At 36.8% G+C, this 17,628-nt stretch overlaps 1 protein-coding gene across 6 annotated transcripts in view; it reads left to right on the top strand.

Moving 5' to 3' along the window:
- LOC150106916 (oxidation resistance protein 1A-like) overlaps nt 1-9,665 on the top strand; it is a 324,024-nt gene extending 314,359 nt beyond the window's left edge. For all 6 annotated transcript variants that reach the window (XM_090393372.1, XM_090393376.1, XM_090393375.1 and 3 more), the window contains one exon: nt 6,723-9,665. In XM_090393372.1, the coding sequence (XP_090249498.1) occupies nt 6,723-6,858 (136 nt within the window). In that variant the 3' untranslated portion in view covers nt 6,859-9,665. The remainder of the gene's footprint in view (nt 1-6,722) is intronic.
- Nucleotides 9,666-17,628: the final 7,963 nt, after the last annotated feature.

The raw sequence follows: 17,628 nt of genomic DNA, 5'->3' as shown, positions 1-17,628 counted from the left end.
GAGTAATTTAATAATAAGGTGGTACACCAGTTGGCAACTCGTATAGGTAAATATGACCTCTCCATTGCTTCTGCCTTAGTATCACCGCTCTGGGTCTGCCTCCCATTGATGAGACCTCAATAAAGGTTGAAACTGCTCTGGGTAGTGGCCCTTCCCTTAATGCATAACATTATACATCTCCTTGCGGAGATGTGCTTTGCATTATGGGAGATACTGAGACAAGTGATGAGAGCTTGGTCCACCTTTGCTCTGAGTTGCCAAGGGATGCACCACCTTACCTCAGTCCTGAAGATATTTTCAGGCACAAACTTTGTTTGCTTACACTTGGATAAAGGATTAAACTAAATTTATTATAGTCTAACCAAGTGCAAAATAAACTTCCTAAATCATTTACATCTTTCAGCATATACAGACCACATGTATAACGTGCATATAGCAGCACTCAATGTTGAAAGTTTATTTTCCACTTGGTTAGACTATAATAAATTTAGTTTAATCCTTTATCCAAGTGTTAGCAAACAAAGTTTGCACCTGAAGACACTTCAAGACTGAGGCAACTCATAGCAAAGGTGGACTAAGCTCTCATCACTCCTGCCTCAGCATCTCCCACAATGCAAAGCACATTGGACATGCACAATGCTATGCATCAAGGGAAGGGCCAATACCCAGATCGGCCCTGACCCCATTGAGGCCTCGTCAGTGGGAGCCAGGCCCAGAAGTGGAGACACCAAGGCAAAAGCAACGGAGAGGTCATCCTTACCTACACGATTTTCAATATTTTCAACATACACACACATCCTACTGACCCTGAGTGTTTTTAGCATGTTGAAAATAACAGGTGGTTGTATTCCAACCTTGTGAAGTGATATTATGGCTAGTTTTCATAATCTCCCCACTGCATGTTAACTATTACTATTACTATTATTACGGGCAACTCCAGGGAGTCATTGGACTCATCGAGGGAGGCCCCAAATCATATTCATCACAACTATTTGACATTCATACAGTATCTATCATACCTCGCCTTAAACTCATTCACTGTCACAGCATCCACCACAGACTCAGGGAGCGCATTCCACTCATTCACTACTCTAAAAGTAAAGAACCCAGCTCTAACACCTTTACTAACCACACTTTTGCCCAGTTTCCATGGATGTCCCCTAGTCCTCCCACAACCAGCCCTGTACTCAAAAATATCTTCTGAATTAATTTTATAGAAACCCTTCAGTAATTTGAATGTCTCAATCATATCTCCCCTCCTCCGCCTATCAACCAATTTTTGCAACCCACAAATCCTCAACCTGTTCTCATACGGTTCATTCCACAGACCTGCTATCATCTTGGTCACTCGCCTCTGGATCCTCTCCACCTAACCCATACAGACATCTCTCTACTGATAAACACCCAAATATTGGGTGTGCATAGTGCCACTAATGGAACTGGGCTAGCACAATCCTGTGGGCAGTACTGAGATATGTGGAAGTTGTAACAGTATTTATGGCAAGATTGTATTTAGAACTGATTAGGAAGAGAAGGGAAGCTAGTTTGGATTGTGAACAGTGAAGTTCCTGAGGAAGATGGCCTTACTGTTTTGATATTTGGAAGTATAAAATCAGACAATGGTAACATGTCAGCATAGTTACCAAAATTTAGAGTGATAGATGGCAAATGAAACTACAAAATGTATTAAGTAAATTGAGTTGCAGCAATAATTTCAAATAAAAAAAAAAGGAGATTTTAGGTTTGGAATTCTTACATGGAATATCAGATCTCACAAATGTACATGTAGGTTGTGATGCACATAGTTAATATTAGTTAACACCAAATATGTTGGTGATGGAAGTTTTTCTGCAGATTTTTTCTTTTATTACTTTTGCTGTTATTGTTATTTATGGCAGCATTTCTTAAGAGTTTTTACCAAAAGTGCTCGAAATGAATTATGAAGGGTTTTGAATATCAGGAGGAATTTGAGTTGGCATATAGTGCATACAGGATTTTAACTTTTTTTGCAGAATGAGGAGAGGGGAGGGAAGTGTCAGAGAAAATATGATCATTCTTTTTACAGTCAGCTTTGCAACTCCATAGAGCTAGAAAACTTTATTCAGTCTTGACATCCTTGTTGCAGATATTTCTGATTGAACTCATTATAATTACATCCAAAAAAAATCATTTTAATTTAATATTTATTAAATTATAATATAATAAATTAAAAATACAACCTGACAACTTTTAACAAGAAAGACCAGCTGATCTTTAGAATAACCAGTTGATCTCTTTTTCACATTGAACAACAGATACTTATATATATCAGTAATAATCAGGGAGTAAAAGATAGCCAAATTTAGGATGTCTATAATTCTCATATATATATATATATGGTGATCAGCTTTTACTCGGTTGTTGTACATTTGAAAAAAAATATAGATTTAATGACTATAAAACCGAGATAACATATAAAGATTTTAATGATAAATACTACTAGTTTCAGCATATAGCAGCCTTCTTGTATAATATAGCATTTATATTATACAAGAAGGCTGTATTTATAAAGGAATACTAATAAACATTGAATTATATAAACAAACTGGAAATTACAGGTACAAATTGACACACACACATATATATATGTATATGTATATATATATGTATATGTCTTTATATCTAGACTGCATTTTGAGTTCCAATGGCTGAACTGCAGTTTCACAGTGAGTGATATTTTAAATCTAAATATCAATTGTTAAATTTATATATAAATCTTTTGAATTTAAAATTAATTATTTAGAAACATCATTATCCATATCAAGGATTTAGGCCTAGCATGGCCTGTTCCAGCCTTAGAAGTCATCATTGAATCTTTTAAGAGGACGTCCTGGTTTTCTTTTTCCTAATGGCTTGTACTTTAAGGTTTGTTTTGGTAATCTTTCTATGTTCATTCTTTGACTGTGTTCCATCCATTTATGTTTATATTTTGTAATTTTTTCTATTGCTGATTCTTGGTTTAATTCTTTCATAATTTCTTATTTCTTTTGTGATGAAATTATTATTATTCAGGCCTCCATGGAGTCAAAAGACTCATCGTGGGAGGTCCTTCCTAAGAAACAGTCTATCATACCACTCCAAGAACTCATTGACAGTTCTTGCTCTCACCACTCCATCAGGCAATGCATTCCATGGTTCAACCACCCTCCATGCAAAGAAACCACTCCTCACCCTCTTTCTCACAGTTTCCTTTCGTAACTTCCAGGGACGGCCTCTTGTCATCACTCCTTCCCGTTGTTCAACCAAGCAAAAGAACTCCCCAGTGTCAACCCTGTAACCACCTCTCAACAGTTTAAGTCTCAATCATATCACCTCTCCTTCTTCTATCCACCAAACTCTTCAGTCCACATTCCCTCAGCCGATCCTCATAACTATCATTGTACAGTCCTGAAACCATATTTGTTATCTGCCTTTTTGGAGCCTTTCCACAGTTTAATTTACCACCTTCAAATCCTGGGGACCAAATCTGAGAACAATAATTCAAGTGTGGTCTGATCAGAGTCTTATACAACGAAGTGATAACTGTTTTATCTCTGCAGGTCAGTGTCCTTCTCATTATTGCAGCAATCCTCCATGTTACCATCACCACCTTTGCAATATGTCCCTTAAATTTCAGATTTCTATCAATCATCAACCGCAGATCTCTTGTCTCCCCTACTTCCTGCAGTATAACTCCTCCCATAGAGTATGCAGCATCCCATCGATGTTTCCCAAACCTCAAGACCTTACATTTTGCTGCATTAAACTGAGCCCCCCCCATTCATTTGCCCATCTATCTAGCTTATTAAAGTCCTCTTGCAGGGCTCCCGCATCTTCACTATTACTAATAATCCTTCCCAGCTTCGCATCATCTGCAAACAACTGAATATCCCCTTACAATCCACTGACAATGTCATTGATATAAAGATTAAACAATATAGATTCTAGTACTGAGCCCTGTGGGACCCCACTTGTAACCCTCTGCTTCCTTGAAACTGCCCCACCGTACCCAACTCTCTGATACCTATCGGACAGCCAATCCTGAATCCAGTTGACCAATCTGACTGCAACTTAAATATCAGCTTATCATGTGGCACCCTCTCAAATACCTTTACTAAATCTAAGAAAATGGCAGTATATGCCTTTCCCTCATCTAATGCTATTGTAACTTGATCATAAAAGGCTAGCATATTGCTAAAACGAGCATCCCTTCACAAATCCATGTTGACTCTCACAGATAACATTACCCTCGTCTGCCCAATGCTGTATATGGTCCTTCACTACTTTCTCCAAGATCCTACTAACTACTGATGACACACAAACTGGTCTATAATTAAACACTTCCAGTCTGCTACTGTCCTTATGCAATGGCACTATTTTACCTTCCTTCCATTCCATGGGCATCTTTCCAGTAGCCAGACTTTCATTGAAAAGCCAGGTCAAAGGCACTCTCTCTCAGTTACCTAGCACATTCTCTCAAAACTTGTGGTGAAATACTATCCAGTCCCACAGCTTTACTGACATCCAGAGTACTCAGTATTTGAAACACTCTCCTCCTGTACCTCTAAACCTTGAACCAGCCCTATCCCTCTAGCATTAAAACTGACTCCTCAAGGATGAAATACTCCAATAAAATGTTCAAAGTTTATTTTTCACTTGGTTGGAGTATAATAAAATTAGTTTAATCCTTTATCCAAGTGTGAGCAAACAAAGTTTGCACCTGAAAGTATCTTCGGGACTGGGGTAAAGTGGTACAACACCAGGGCAACTCATTGCAAAGGTGGAACAAGCTACCCACATGCCTATCTCAGTATCTCCTATAATGCAAAACACATCTCCTTGCAGATATGTCTAATGTTATGCATTAAGAGAAGGCCCATTACCCAGACTAGTTTCGACCTTTGAGCTCTCTTCGGTGGGAGCCTGGTATCTCCACTTGGGCCTGGCTCCCACTGAAGAGACCTCAATAAAGGTCGAAACTAGTCTGGGTAGTGGGCCTTCCCTTAATGCATAACATTAGACATATCTGCAAGGAGATGTGTTCTGCATTATAGGAGATACTGAGATAGGCATGTGGGTAGCTTGCGCCACCTTTGCAACGAGTTTCCCTGGTGTTGTACACCTTACCCCAGTCCTGAAGATACTTTCAGGCGCAAACTTTGTTTGCTCACACTTGGATAAAGGATTAAACTAAAAATAAAATGTTCATTGTACAATTCTACTATGCCCTCTGCATCAGTCCTTCTATTCCCATTTTTATCCCACAATATCATTCTTCCATAGTCACTTCTCCTCCTACTGGCCACATATCTAAAAAATTCCCTAAGATTTTCTTTGGATCTTAGAGCTAATCTCTTCTCATATTCCAGTTTTGTGTTCCTTACCATACTAGTCACTCTACTTGCCTGTGTCTTATACTCTTCATGCATCTTCTCTTCTCATGTCTCCTTATATCTCTTCCACAGCCTCTTTTTCGCATACAATTCCTGTTTAATATTGTTTGTCATCCACTTTACTCCAAATTGTGTCCTCTTGTTCACTCGTAGTATACAACTTACCATTGCTACTAACAAATATTCTTTCATAATTTCCCATGCACTAATGATATCCCGGCCTTCCAATTCCTCCCTCCATGAAACTTCCCCAAGTTGACGTCTTAGACTGTTATAATCACCTGCCTTATAATTCTGCATACGCTCCCGTCTCTTTGAGACTCCTGCATGTCTATTCATTTTCAAAGTCAAAATCATATGGTCGCTCTCTCCAACTGGTGGGAGAGATGTCATCTCAGTTATTATCAACTCTTCTGATGCTATAACCAAATCCAAAACTCTTGAACCTCTTGTTCCCTCTATTACATGTTGCCTAAGACATTTGTCCCTCAAGAATTCTAGAAATTCCATTCTCTTATTGTTACATGCAACTTCCTCTCCCCAAGAAATAGAGTATACCTTGCAGTTTTTCTCATAAACTTCATTTCTGCTGTTATTAATCTTTGTTTGTCTTTTTGTTTTATTGTCCAGAGTTTACTTCCATACAATAAGACTGGTAGGGCAACGTATCGTATACTTTTAGTCTGGTTTGTTTTTGGACTAGGTTTGGTTTAAATATACTGTAGTTATATATATATAGAAATAAATGTTAAATTAAGTGCTTGTTTTGTATGTATAAAGTATAAATTGTGTAGCACCATAAAGAATTATAACAGTAAAAATTTTGTATTCATATTTTATAGTAACATATAAACTATATTAATGTTATGGGGAGGGGTCTGGAAAGTTCTGATAAACACCTAGGACAAACATGATATTAAAGCAACTGATATAACCTCAAAAAAAAAACATGAGAATGTAAGAACAAGTTATCTTCATAACTGTGCTACTAGTATGTTCTTTCTTGTTATATCAGTTGATTTAATATTTTTGTTCTAGGTGTTAATCAAAACTTTCCAGACCCCCTCCCTCCCATATATCCATTGACACTTCCCTTCTTTAGTGCAAGTAGTGCAAGTGAAGGCACCTCCCATGATGAAGCTTAGCTTCTCATAAGCTCTCATGAAAATCTAACCTGGCTGGAAAGTCTGAATGGATGTCCTTCACATAATTTATTAATTACTGCAAGAATGAAGCCATTGGCTCTGTATTTAAATAGCATATAATTTTCAGCTTAATTTTTTGAAACAGTATATATATTTTTATTTACAGTGGACAGTTTGGTCTATGGCTTGATGGAGATTTGTATCATGGGAGAAGTAACAAATGTAAAACTTATGAGAATGAAATTCTCTCTACAAAAGAGGACTTTGTAATTAAAACACTTGAAGCATGGGGATTTGTATAAAAAATGTGCAGTTCCAATCCTAAGTGATATATCAACAAAGATGTGTGCAGTTTAGTTCTAGATTCCAACCTGAGCTGAGCAACCAAAGCATCAACTTTCAGGCAGTGGAAGTTAAACTGCCAATCACCAGTGAAGAGAGAAGTAACATGCTATCCATAACGCCTTGTTTTGGGAAACAAAATCGACATAGGTGGGTCTTCCATATGGAAGCTGCTTCCTCTGTCACATCTGTATATATGTCTGTGTATGTAGAGAGCAATGCAAGTACCGTTTATGGCTGAGCCTTTAGAAGGTTGTGGTCAGTGTTTGCACAATTTAGTTTAGTCTTGTCACTAACTTTCTAGTAGGTTAGGTTGAAACTTATTTATTGTCTGCCTATGAAGTTGTTTGTATTTGTGTATGTATGTATAATAGCAGTAGCTCATGCCAGCTAGACCTCCATTGGTGTTTGTTTACTTCATACATAGGGCCTTCTTGCAATCGGACTAGTAAACTGGCATGACTAGTGTTTTTGCATTGAGTTAGATTTAATGTGATAATGATTTTAAGTTTGTCTTTAGAGATTTATTTTCACTGAGGTGTAGCTAAAAGAATGTCAGAACAGATGAATTAAAGTAATTGAGACTGAAGTAATTTGCATTTTTAATTGAAAACAATTTAATAAATATTAAATGCATTTACGTTCAAGTTTATAGTTTGTGGTTTTGCATGCTGTAATATATTCACCAGTTATTTTATTATTATTATTTTTTAGTTGTGTTGCAGGCTTGAATGCATTTTTGAGTAAACTGAAATGCAGAATGTAGTTTCCAAATTACTTGCAGTGCAGGTTGTAGAAGTCTTCCCTATAGTGCATACCTTTGCTGTGCATTAACTAAATACCTCCTAGAACAAAACATTCGACAGCTTGAATGCTGCCATACCAGGTGCTTCTTTTGTTTTATCCTAATGGTAGACTGGTATGAGATAGCTGTTCCTTTCTTTGGATGTGCCAAAGTTCACTGTTGAATGAATTAGGATTGCTTGATTGCTCTGAATCTCTTTGGAACTGACTTGATCTTAAAAGTTTTTTTAAATATTGTAGATATGAAAGGACTTTCATATTGCAAACAACTGTTTGCATATTTATAAAAGCACCACTTTCAAGTTACCTGGTTAATAAATGTAGTAAATAGATTTTCCACAGGCAGTTAAATGTTTTGTATTACTGTACTAGTATAACTGTTAGGTTTCCTACTGGACGCAATTATAAAATGCATCGTATTTGCTTCTAGTTCCCATTGATACCAAGATTTTTTTAGATATAAATTATACAGGGATAATCTTCAAATGATCAATTATAATCTTCAAAGTATCAGTTATACTCTTATTTTGATATAATTTCATAACTACCATAGACTTCTTAAACGTCAGTTCTATAACAAATTAGTGTCTTTCTGTTAATATTTTAAATATAAAATGCATTTGAGGATTATTCTTACTTCTTAAGCTATAAGCATTTTAAACACTGAGCTAATAATAGAAAACCCAGACCAACACATATCTTCAGTTTATATTTTTATAAATGAGCAGAGCTGATATTGATGTAGAGTAGGATACTTGCAAAGAAAAAGTTCTGATCTTAATAATAAACTAAAGAGAACTCTGCACAGAATGTTTTAAGTTTCTTTGCATGTTGTAAGTGTTGTATATTTATCATTTCTATCTGTTACCAGTCTTCCTTGATTTTCAGATTGCAACTACTATATAATTTTTAATATAGAAATAACTTCCTACAATCTTACTAAAACAGTGAAAGGTAACTTATGAATGATGTGGCAACTAATCAAATTAGCTTCATGAATGCAGTGATAAGTATATGTAACTTAATTTGTACCAACTATGAAATTATGGGTCCAAATGCATTCCCACAATGTGAATTCAAGGAGAGGTCTCCATGTCTGTATATATATAAATGTATATTGAACAAGCACAAGTACAGATGAGGTTCGTATTATTCAAAATAAGCATCAATCCATATTCATTGCATAAAAAAACCTATTTTAATAATAATATAAAGGTGAAAGTATATTGTCTAAAATGTATGTACTACCTGTGTAGTACAAATCTGATATACCATGTAAATAGTGTACAGTAATGTATCAAGGGTGTGTGTGATATGTGATGTCTTGAAATGTGGTTGAATACCAGTGGTGCTTTCTAAGAGCCTTATACAGCTTACTGCATGCCTACCTCTACCATTTTGAAATCGCAACACAACTGCAAGAAATTCTATTTTGTCTTTAGTTGAACTCAATTGCCTGCTCACTATGCTACATATAAAAAATTCATTCCAAGAGAAAAGTACTAAAAGTGCAAGTATTAAAAAAAAAATTTTATGACATAGAGATTAGCCTAGGCATCTATACAGTATTGCAGTATGCTGTGTAAGTTTAAAGTAGTTCCTTCAAGAGAGATGTATTAATGGAAACCTATTCCTGCCACTCTTAAGGATTATACCTTATGACTAACTCTGAGACACACCCTTATATGTTCAAACTGTGGTTGTGATTATTGTGTGCTAAAGAAGTTTATTTATATACTTAATTGCTTTGTAGTAAATTAATGTAAGTTTTTTAAATAACTGTTTTATGATGCTGTGCAGGGTTCAGGCCTACAGTAGGCACCTCCATGTTTTCAGGAGCCTTGAATGTTGTCAAATATTTTAGACAGTAAATGCTATGGTTAGGTTTGCACACAGTACAAATTCTGGTCTTAGTATCCTGTCTTTGTAGGCCTGTAGAGAATAAACTGTGCAGTGCAAGTTTCTTATTGAATTTTCTTTTACATAACGAACATTCAAGTATTCAAGGTACTGTACCAAAACTACTTTGTTCTGGTACAGTATCTTCTTTACCTTCATGGGTCAAGAGATTCATTTCAACAAATGGTAACTTTCTAAACATTAGTTCACCCACTTGGCCATCATACTACAGGTTCTCGTACATAGAATTTTTATTTAAAAAAAAGATAAAACTAAATCCAAATATTAATATATTAAATCAATGAAATAAGAGCATTCCTAAACTATTGTGATTAAAGCAAAAAAGACTTGTTTTCTGAATACATGATTTGTACTGATTAAAACACGAACTAATTTAGACCAACAATAAATGACAACTCAAAGTGGTGCTATGTCTGTAACGTGTACTTATTGTTCATATTGCCATCTCTTTGAATGTTGTATGGTCACTTCCTTACTTCATGTGGTTTGGGAAATGAAGTCAGTTCCTGAAATTCCCTTTCCACACAGAATTAGTAAGTTACATTCATGCCCATGTTAGGATTCAAAACCAATAGCCAATTGGTTGGAGAGCAGACCACCTGGCTTCTTCTATATGCTAGAGATGAAGTTGGCTTGTGTCGTACAAAGAAAAAGTTAGTTATTAAAAAAAAATCCATTAAACAGTAATGGTTGTTTCTAGATGGGTAATATATCAGAAGGCCACATTTTAGCAGCAGGTCTTCCAACAGCAGCAGCAGTTTATACAATTCGCCAAGGTTGAGGGAAAATCTTTTTATCAATGTAGGTTTGTCCAACTGCCATTTGACTAACCCACATTGATAAGTCTTTCTGAATGCATGTTCACTCGATATCATCCTATCTGCACAAGGATCCATGCTTTTCATGGTTCCTGAATTTGTACCATGACAGATTTTGAACATGTTTATTGGATTAACCAAAATCAAAGTTTCTTTTTGGCACATGTTGGCTGATTCACATTATACATAACTTATCAGAAACATTCATAGCATGAGTAGAACTTTGCAGTGACATGAAGAGACATGTTCACAGATAGATTTACTTAATCATGCAAGTTTTTAAATTTCAATTAGAAGCACCTTTATTTTATAAAAAAAACTAAAATCTATATATAAATTATTTAAATTTACCATTTGAGAATCTATAACAAATCAGTGCATGAATGGAGCCACACTCCTGATCTGGAAACCAAACATGGTACTTACTTGAGGCACTTGAAGCCTCTATAATTAGGATAGTGATCTTTTATATTGAAAACATTCATAAAACATCAATGACAATAGAATTTTATGCCATGGCCTGTAGGTTGAAAATAGACTATCTACCTGGTAAATCACCATTGATTTGCAGATATTTTTTCCATTAATATTTTGCCTCTGTGTATTAGATAATGTCTATATACAGACAAGAAAAAAAAAACTAATTAAACATTTTTGAGTGAAAATATTCAGATCAATCTTTCCTGAATAACAATTCAGGGAATTGTCTCCTGAATTTATTAGCCATCACTTCAAGATCCCTTGCCACTTCCAGTAAAATGTCACCAATAGTGTGCAATCTATGGATCCTAAATTTCAAGACCTTGGATTTTGTTGCATTAAACCAATGTTTGCATTCATTTGCCCATCTTTCAAGCTTCTTCAAATCCTTTCACATTAGTGCTATTACTAATAACTTTTCTCAGCTTCACATCACCTGCAATCAAGTGACAATATTATTACCATAATCATGGAACAATAATGGTTTCAATTTCAATACTGAACCCAGTGGTTCATATTGAGACCATTATTGTTCACTAACCTGATATCTAAACTCAAGGAAAAAAATAAAAAATGGTATACACAGTGCAGTTCATAAGTTTTAGTGCTTGATTTGTTGTACAGTACTGGGGCAATGTAGTGGTAAACATGCTAAGTAACACTGACTAATATCTACCCATCCTTTGCAGAGAGGTGTGTTGGTTTTCTTTCATTAGTTTGCAAGTTATGTGCAGTATAAAGTGCTTCTTCTTTATACATCATGGATAAAAAAATAAAAAAAAATCAACAGAGAATTGAGATTAGATTTTGTTTTGAAACAGGTCTTTCTGCTCTAGAAATGGTACTAAAGACATATGGAAATGAGGGTCTGAACTCATCTAATGTCCTTAGATCCATCTCACATACTCACTCAGGAAAACATTGCTGCTGTTGCTGAGTTGAATGATTGTTGAATTGCATCAGGGATGCAATTCAAAAAGCTTCAAATATCCCTAAGAGTATTGTTCTTTGCATTCTGGGTGAACAATTGGGGTGGAGGGAGTTGTGAACATTTTGTCCCACATGCCTTAACAGCTGAGCAAAAAGAAGATAGTCTTGTCAGGACATTATCACAATGGCAGATGTAGATTTGTTTTGCCTATGATCCTGAAACAAAGTGACAATTCTGAATGGGTTGGTGAGACATCTCCCAGACCAGTGAAATTGAGATTCCAAAAGTCATGCATCAAAACAATGTTGATAATTTTTGATTATGGATAATAGTTGTGGATTGTCTCCTGAAACGCATTCAACATCCTGCCACACTGGTCTTGATTTTTTTTCCCTTCTTTTGCATAATAACATACCCACTCAGGTCTACAAATATGCATCACTTTTTGACACACAAAAGTATCCCTACCATTTATCACCTTCCCTTTACTCATCAGATTTATTCACTCTGAACTATTTTTTGTTTCCTAAGTTGAAACTGAAGCTGAAAGGACACCAATTTGCAGATGTTCCAGCCATCCAAAAAAAAGCTGTAGCTGATGAATTAAAGACAATCTCAAACAAGTGGAATTTTCTGCAACTCTCTGAAAATTGTATGACTGCACTGAAGACCATGCATCATATGCATGCCAATGGATTGTATTTTGAATAACATATCCTAAAACATGGACTGTGCAATATATGCCTTGCTCTCATCAAGAATGCTTGTCCTTATTATAAAAGGCAGATTACTGTAACAAGAGCACCCCTTAACAAATCCTCATAGTAATATTAATCATCTCTCCTCTTACTAATTTCTCTAAAATCTTGACAGCCATTGAAGAAATAGGAACTGATCTATAGTTTAGACACCTTCATTCTGATATCACTCTTTTGCAAAGGCTTCTTCCAGTTGCAAAACCTTTATTAAATAATGAGCTCTAGCACATGCTCTTAACATATGGCAACCCCCAACTAGTTCCACTGCCTTACCCTCTGGCTGAAAAGACTTGGTTTCAAATATTATCTAGAACACACTTTCATAAGAGCTCTTCAACTGAAGTTAGTTGGTCTCATACTGCATTGACAGGGTTTTATCATCCTCCAGAACAGGTAAGCCAGTCAGAAAAATGCATGTAATTTGCAGCTATAATATGCTGGCCTCACAATTTTAGTTTCTTCAATCCCAATTCCAAAAGCCTACAACCTTACTAATTCAGAGTATTTAGTGTTTGAAATATGTCCTCTTCACATACTTCTAAACTTGTCTCTTACCACTGTGTGACCTGTATCAGCTTTTCTGTTCCTAAACAACCATCCCAATTACTTTGACTGCTGATACATACTGGAAGTATCTGTTCAAGAACAGTTTGAATGTTAATGAGCATAATTAACTTCTTGTATGTTCTTTCTAAAAAATGAGGCTGTCATCCATTCCCACAATCTTCATTGTGTAGAATTTATGGAGACAAACACATTAAAGCAATTCTTTTACTTGCACTAAGAAAAAGAACACTTGACATTTTGACTTCTGTATCAAGGTAATCAGCAGGATATATATGAACTGAAACATAATATACAGAAGCTATAGTATAACTGCTTTAACTGTTTGCATTAGCCTGACTTCTGTTGAGGGAAGGAATAAAGTTTTAAATTTAATTTTAACAAAAAATATAAAATAAAATTTGAATATCAACTGCTACTATAGAATCTTATCTTTAGGTTCAATCCACTGATCCAGTTTTTTTACATTAGGGTTCTGCTATCTTTTTTCCCAATGTTCTTTATCTGAATGCTAATAGGTTGTACATAGATCTTCCAGACTCTTGGAAATGCTAATCCATCATTCTTGAGATTGGAATGATAAATCAGCATCTCACATGCTTTGAATTTTCTTTCAAACCATATTTTGGTGCAGTGTAAGGATTTTGTTGCCTTTCTAATTCATTGTGACATGTATGGAATGCATGATTGAAAAGGTCATAAATTCTACACAATGAATGCTGACCATGTAACCCTGAGAGAATTCCCACAGTCTTAACATTATATATATAGCTCAACATTTGATACACCTGCTTTTTCACCTCTAATCCCTCTATCATTTGGACCTTTCTTGATGTGCATAATTATATAAACTGACAAAGTATGGCAACTCCATTATTAAAGGTGTGCTAGAGGATAGAATGCACAAGGTATGTTTTTCAGGCAGTAAAATGAGTAGAGTGATTGAGGCATTGGATATGAGGCGGGAGCGAGCAAAAGAGTTGATAGTATTAATTGGTACAAATGATTTGAGAGAGGACAAAGAGCGTGTCAGAATGGATATCAGGAGGCTGCTTGGAAGGATAAAAGAGAATAGTGTGACAGGAAGGTGAAATGAGGCAGAGAGCAAGGATTATGAATGACATGCTGGCTGAAATGTGTGAGGAGATGGGAGTACAGTTTGTTAATGTGTGGAATCAGTTTGAGGGACGAAGTGAGCTGTATAGGAGCGATGGACTGCATTTGAGTTGTTATGGTGCGAGTCGCTTGGAGAGACTGCTGGTGGAAGGTAGAGAAGTGAATAGAGAGAATGAATCAGATTGAGAGGGGAGTGATGTGAAAGAGCAGGAGAAATTGCAGAAGTGGATATGAATAGGGAAGTGAGTGGTATGAGTACAGAAAATGAGAGAAGGGGTGTGCAAGAGGAGCAGGGAAACGGGGAGGCTCAGGGTGGACAGGGGGTACACAGTGTGAGAAAGGTGGATGCTCCAAGAGGAGGTAAGAGCATATGTAGGCAGGATAGGAATGGGATGACCAGGGATCAAGAGGAAACAGTTGGAATTGAAAAGGGTTCTAAAATGAAGAAGCAGAAAGAGAAATGGCCTCAGTCGAGCATGGAGAGATCACATTGAGTGAGTGGTATCAGTGGAACTAGCTGTAGATCCAGAAATGAGCTGTTGTGTTTGTATACCACTGCTAGAAGTATAAGAAACAAGGCAGATGAAATGGTTGCACTAATTGCATCTGTTCACCCAAAGATTGTCAGAATAAGTGAGACATGGTTGGAAGTGGATGACATCTTGACAGGAATAGAGATGGAAGGGTATGATGTGTTTTGTGAGGATAGAAGGGGTAAAGAGGGAGGGGGAGTGCTATTGATGATAGAGAAAGACTTATGTCCATACAAAGTAGAGATGCAAGACGGAAATAGTGCCAGTGGTTTTGAGGCAGTATGGTGTGAGATAGAGGTGAATGGAATCAAATACTTGGTGGGATGTTATAGACCAAGTAATGTGGATGGTGGTGATAGTGAAATGTATAGTCAAATTAGCCAAGCAAATAAGAAAAGGGTGATCATTATGGGTGATTTTAATTATGGCAATATAGACTGGAATGATGAGATAGCAACTGGGAGTAAAGAAAATGAGTTGAGTTTGAGTTTTTGAGTGATAACTACCTCAGACAGTATGTAACAGAGGGCACACGAGGATTTAGGGTCTTGGATTTGGTCATCTCATCAGAGGATCTAATTATAAATAAGGTGTCAAATCATCCACCAGTTGGTGAGAGTGACCATGACGTGATTACCAGCAGTGAGAGGACCCCTGTGAGAAAAGGGCATATGTGGAACTACAAAAGGGGATGATTATGAAGAGCTCAGGAGACAGCTTGCAGATGTAGCGTGGAATGAGGAGTTAGCTGGAAAAGAGATCAATGCAGCTTGGGGGATTTACAAAAACTATCTAGTAGATGCAATGTCTAAATGTATTCCAAGGGTGAGAAGGTTAAATAAGGTAGGTGTGAAATGGATGAATAAAGAGATTAAGCATGCGATACAGAGAAAAAGGGCATTGTGGAGGCAGCATAAGAGAAGTGGAAATAACCAATTTCATGAGGTCTATAAAGACCAGGCAAAGAGGGTGACTTGGTTGGTGAGAGTAGCTAAAGAGAGGTATGAACAGCAGTTAGCTAATGAAGCCAAAAAGAATCCTAGGGAGTTCTTTCGATATAGCCAGCAAAACAAAAAGAATGATTATGGAAGGATGACATTGATTGGAGAAAATGGTATAAAGACATCTGTTGCAGCATGTGTGGTGGAGATACTTAATGAGCAGTTTGCAGTTCATAAAGATCTTTCAATCTTGTCAATGTGACTTCATGGAGAGATTGAGAGCAGTTGATGGGAAGGAGAGACTGATTGTATGTGAGCAAGAGGTGTTTGGGGAGTTGAGTAAACTAGATGTAAATAAGGCTGTGGGACTTGATAATATATCACCGTGTATTCTGAAGGAATGTGCCAGGGAATTGACACCTGCCTTGACATTTTTTTAATACGAGTCTTGCACTTGATCAAGTTCCTAAGGAGGGCAAGATTGTGGCACTTCATAAAGCAGGTGATCGAACTCAAGCATCAAACTATAGGCCTATCTGTGTGTCAGGTGTTGTGGTTAAGTTGTTGGAGAAGCTTGTGAGAACTAGGATCCAGAGTTGGGTTGACAACAATGGTATTATCTTTGATGGACAGAATGGATTTGCTAAAGGGAGGTCATGTTTTAGTAATCTACTTATTACAATAAAGTGACTGCTTCCTTGGACAGAGGAGTAATATACTTGGATTTCGCAAAGGCTTTTGATAGAGTACCTCATGATAAGTTGACAGTCAAACTAGAGCAGATGGGGTTGGATATTAGATTGGAGACGGGCTATCTGATAGGTATCAACAAGTTGTGTATGGGGGTGCGATATCCTTGAAAAGGAAAGTCACTAGTGGAGTGCCTCAGGGGTCTGTATTAGGGCCATTACTGTTTAACTTGTATATTAATGATATTGGCAAAGATTTGGATGGAGATATTCAGTTGTTTGCAGATCATGCAAAGTGGGGACGAACCATAAAGAGTAGTGAAGATGTTGTGGCCTTACAAGAAGACTTGAATAAATTGAGTGATTGGGCAAGCAAATGGGGATGTGAGTTCAATGTTGCAAAATGTAAGGTTTTAAAATTTGGAAAACAAAGACTGGATGCAGAATTTATACTTGGTGAGAATATATTGTTGGAGGTAGAGGAAATAAGAGATCTGGGGGTGATAGTGGATAAGGATCTAAAATTTAGGGGACACATTGCCAAAATTGTGAAGACAAAAAGGCTTCTGGGAATGATGCAGAGGACACTGCTGTGTAGAAGTAGGGAGATTCTTGTTCCTTTGTATAAGGCTTTGATTAGGCCACACATGGACTATTGTGCCCAGATTTGGTCAAATGGATGGAGCCGGGTTTTCAGAAGGATGAAGAAATGTTGGAAAGGGTCCAAAGGCGACTGACTAAGGTAGTTTTTAGCCTCCGGAATGTCGAGTATATGGAAAGATTGAGAAGATGTAATTTGCAGAGTCTGGGGGACAGGAGGAAGAGGGGAGATATGATAGAAACCTACAAGTTGGTAAGGGGTTGTTATAGGATCAATGGTGGAAAAGTTCTACAGAGAATAGTGGGAGATCACGGGAGAACCAGAGGTCATCCCTGGAAACTATAAAGAGGGTGTGAGTAGGGGGAGTGAGAGACAGGTTTTTTTTGTGCAGAGTTGTGAATGATTGGAATGCCTTGCCTGAGAATGTGGTGTCTGCAAGGAGTTTGAGTGTGTTTAAGACACGGTATGAAGAGGTGTGTGTGTTAAGACCTCCCGGATGAGTCTTTGACTTAATGAGGTCTTGGGGTAATAATAATAAGTACTCTTTAAATAATTCCACTATCTGTGCCATGATC

Source organism: Typopeltis vanoorti, chromosome 5 (assembly GCF_054136105.1).
Source record: "Typopeltis vanoorti isolate ZY-2024b chromosome 5, IOZ_Tvanoo_1.0, whole genome shotgun sequence".
Classification (NCBI taxonomy): domain Eukaryota; kingdom Metazoa; phylum Arthropoda; class Arachnida; order Uropygi; family Thelyphonidae; genus Typopeltis; species Typopeltis vanoorti.
This window is presented reverse-complemented; position numbering and strand designations above follow the sequence as displayed.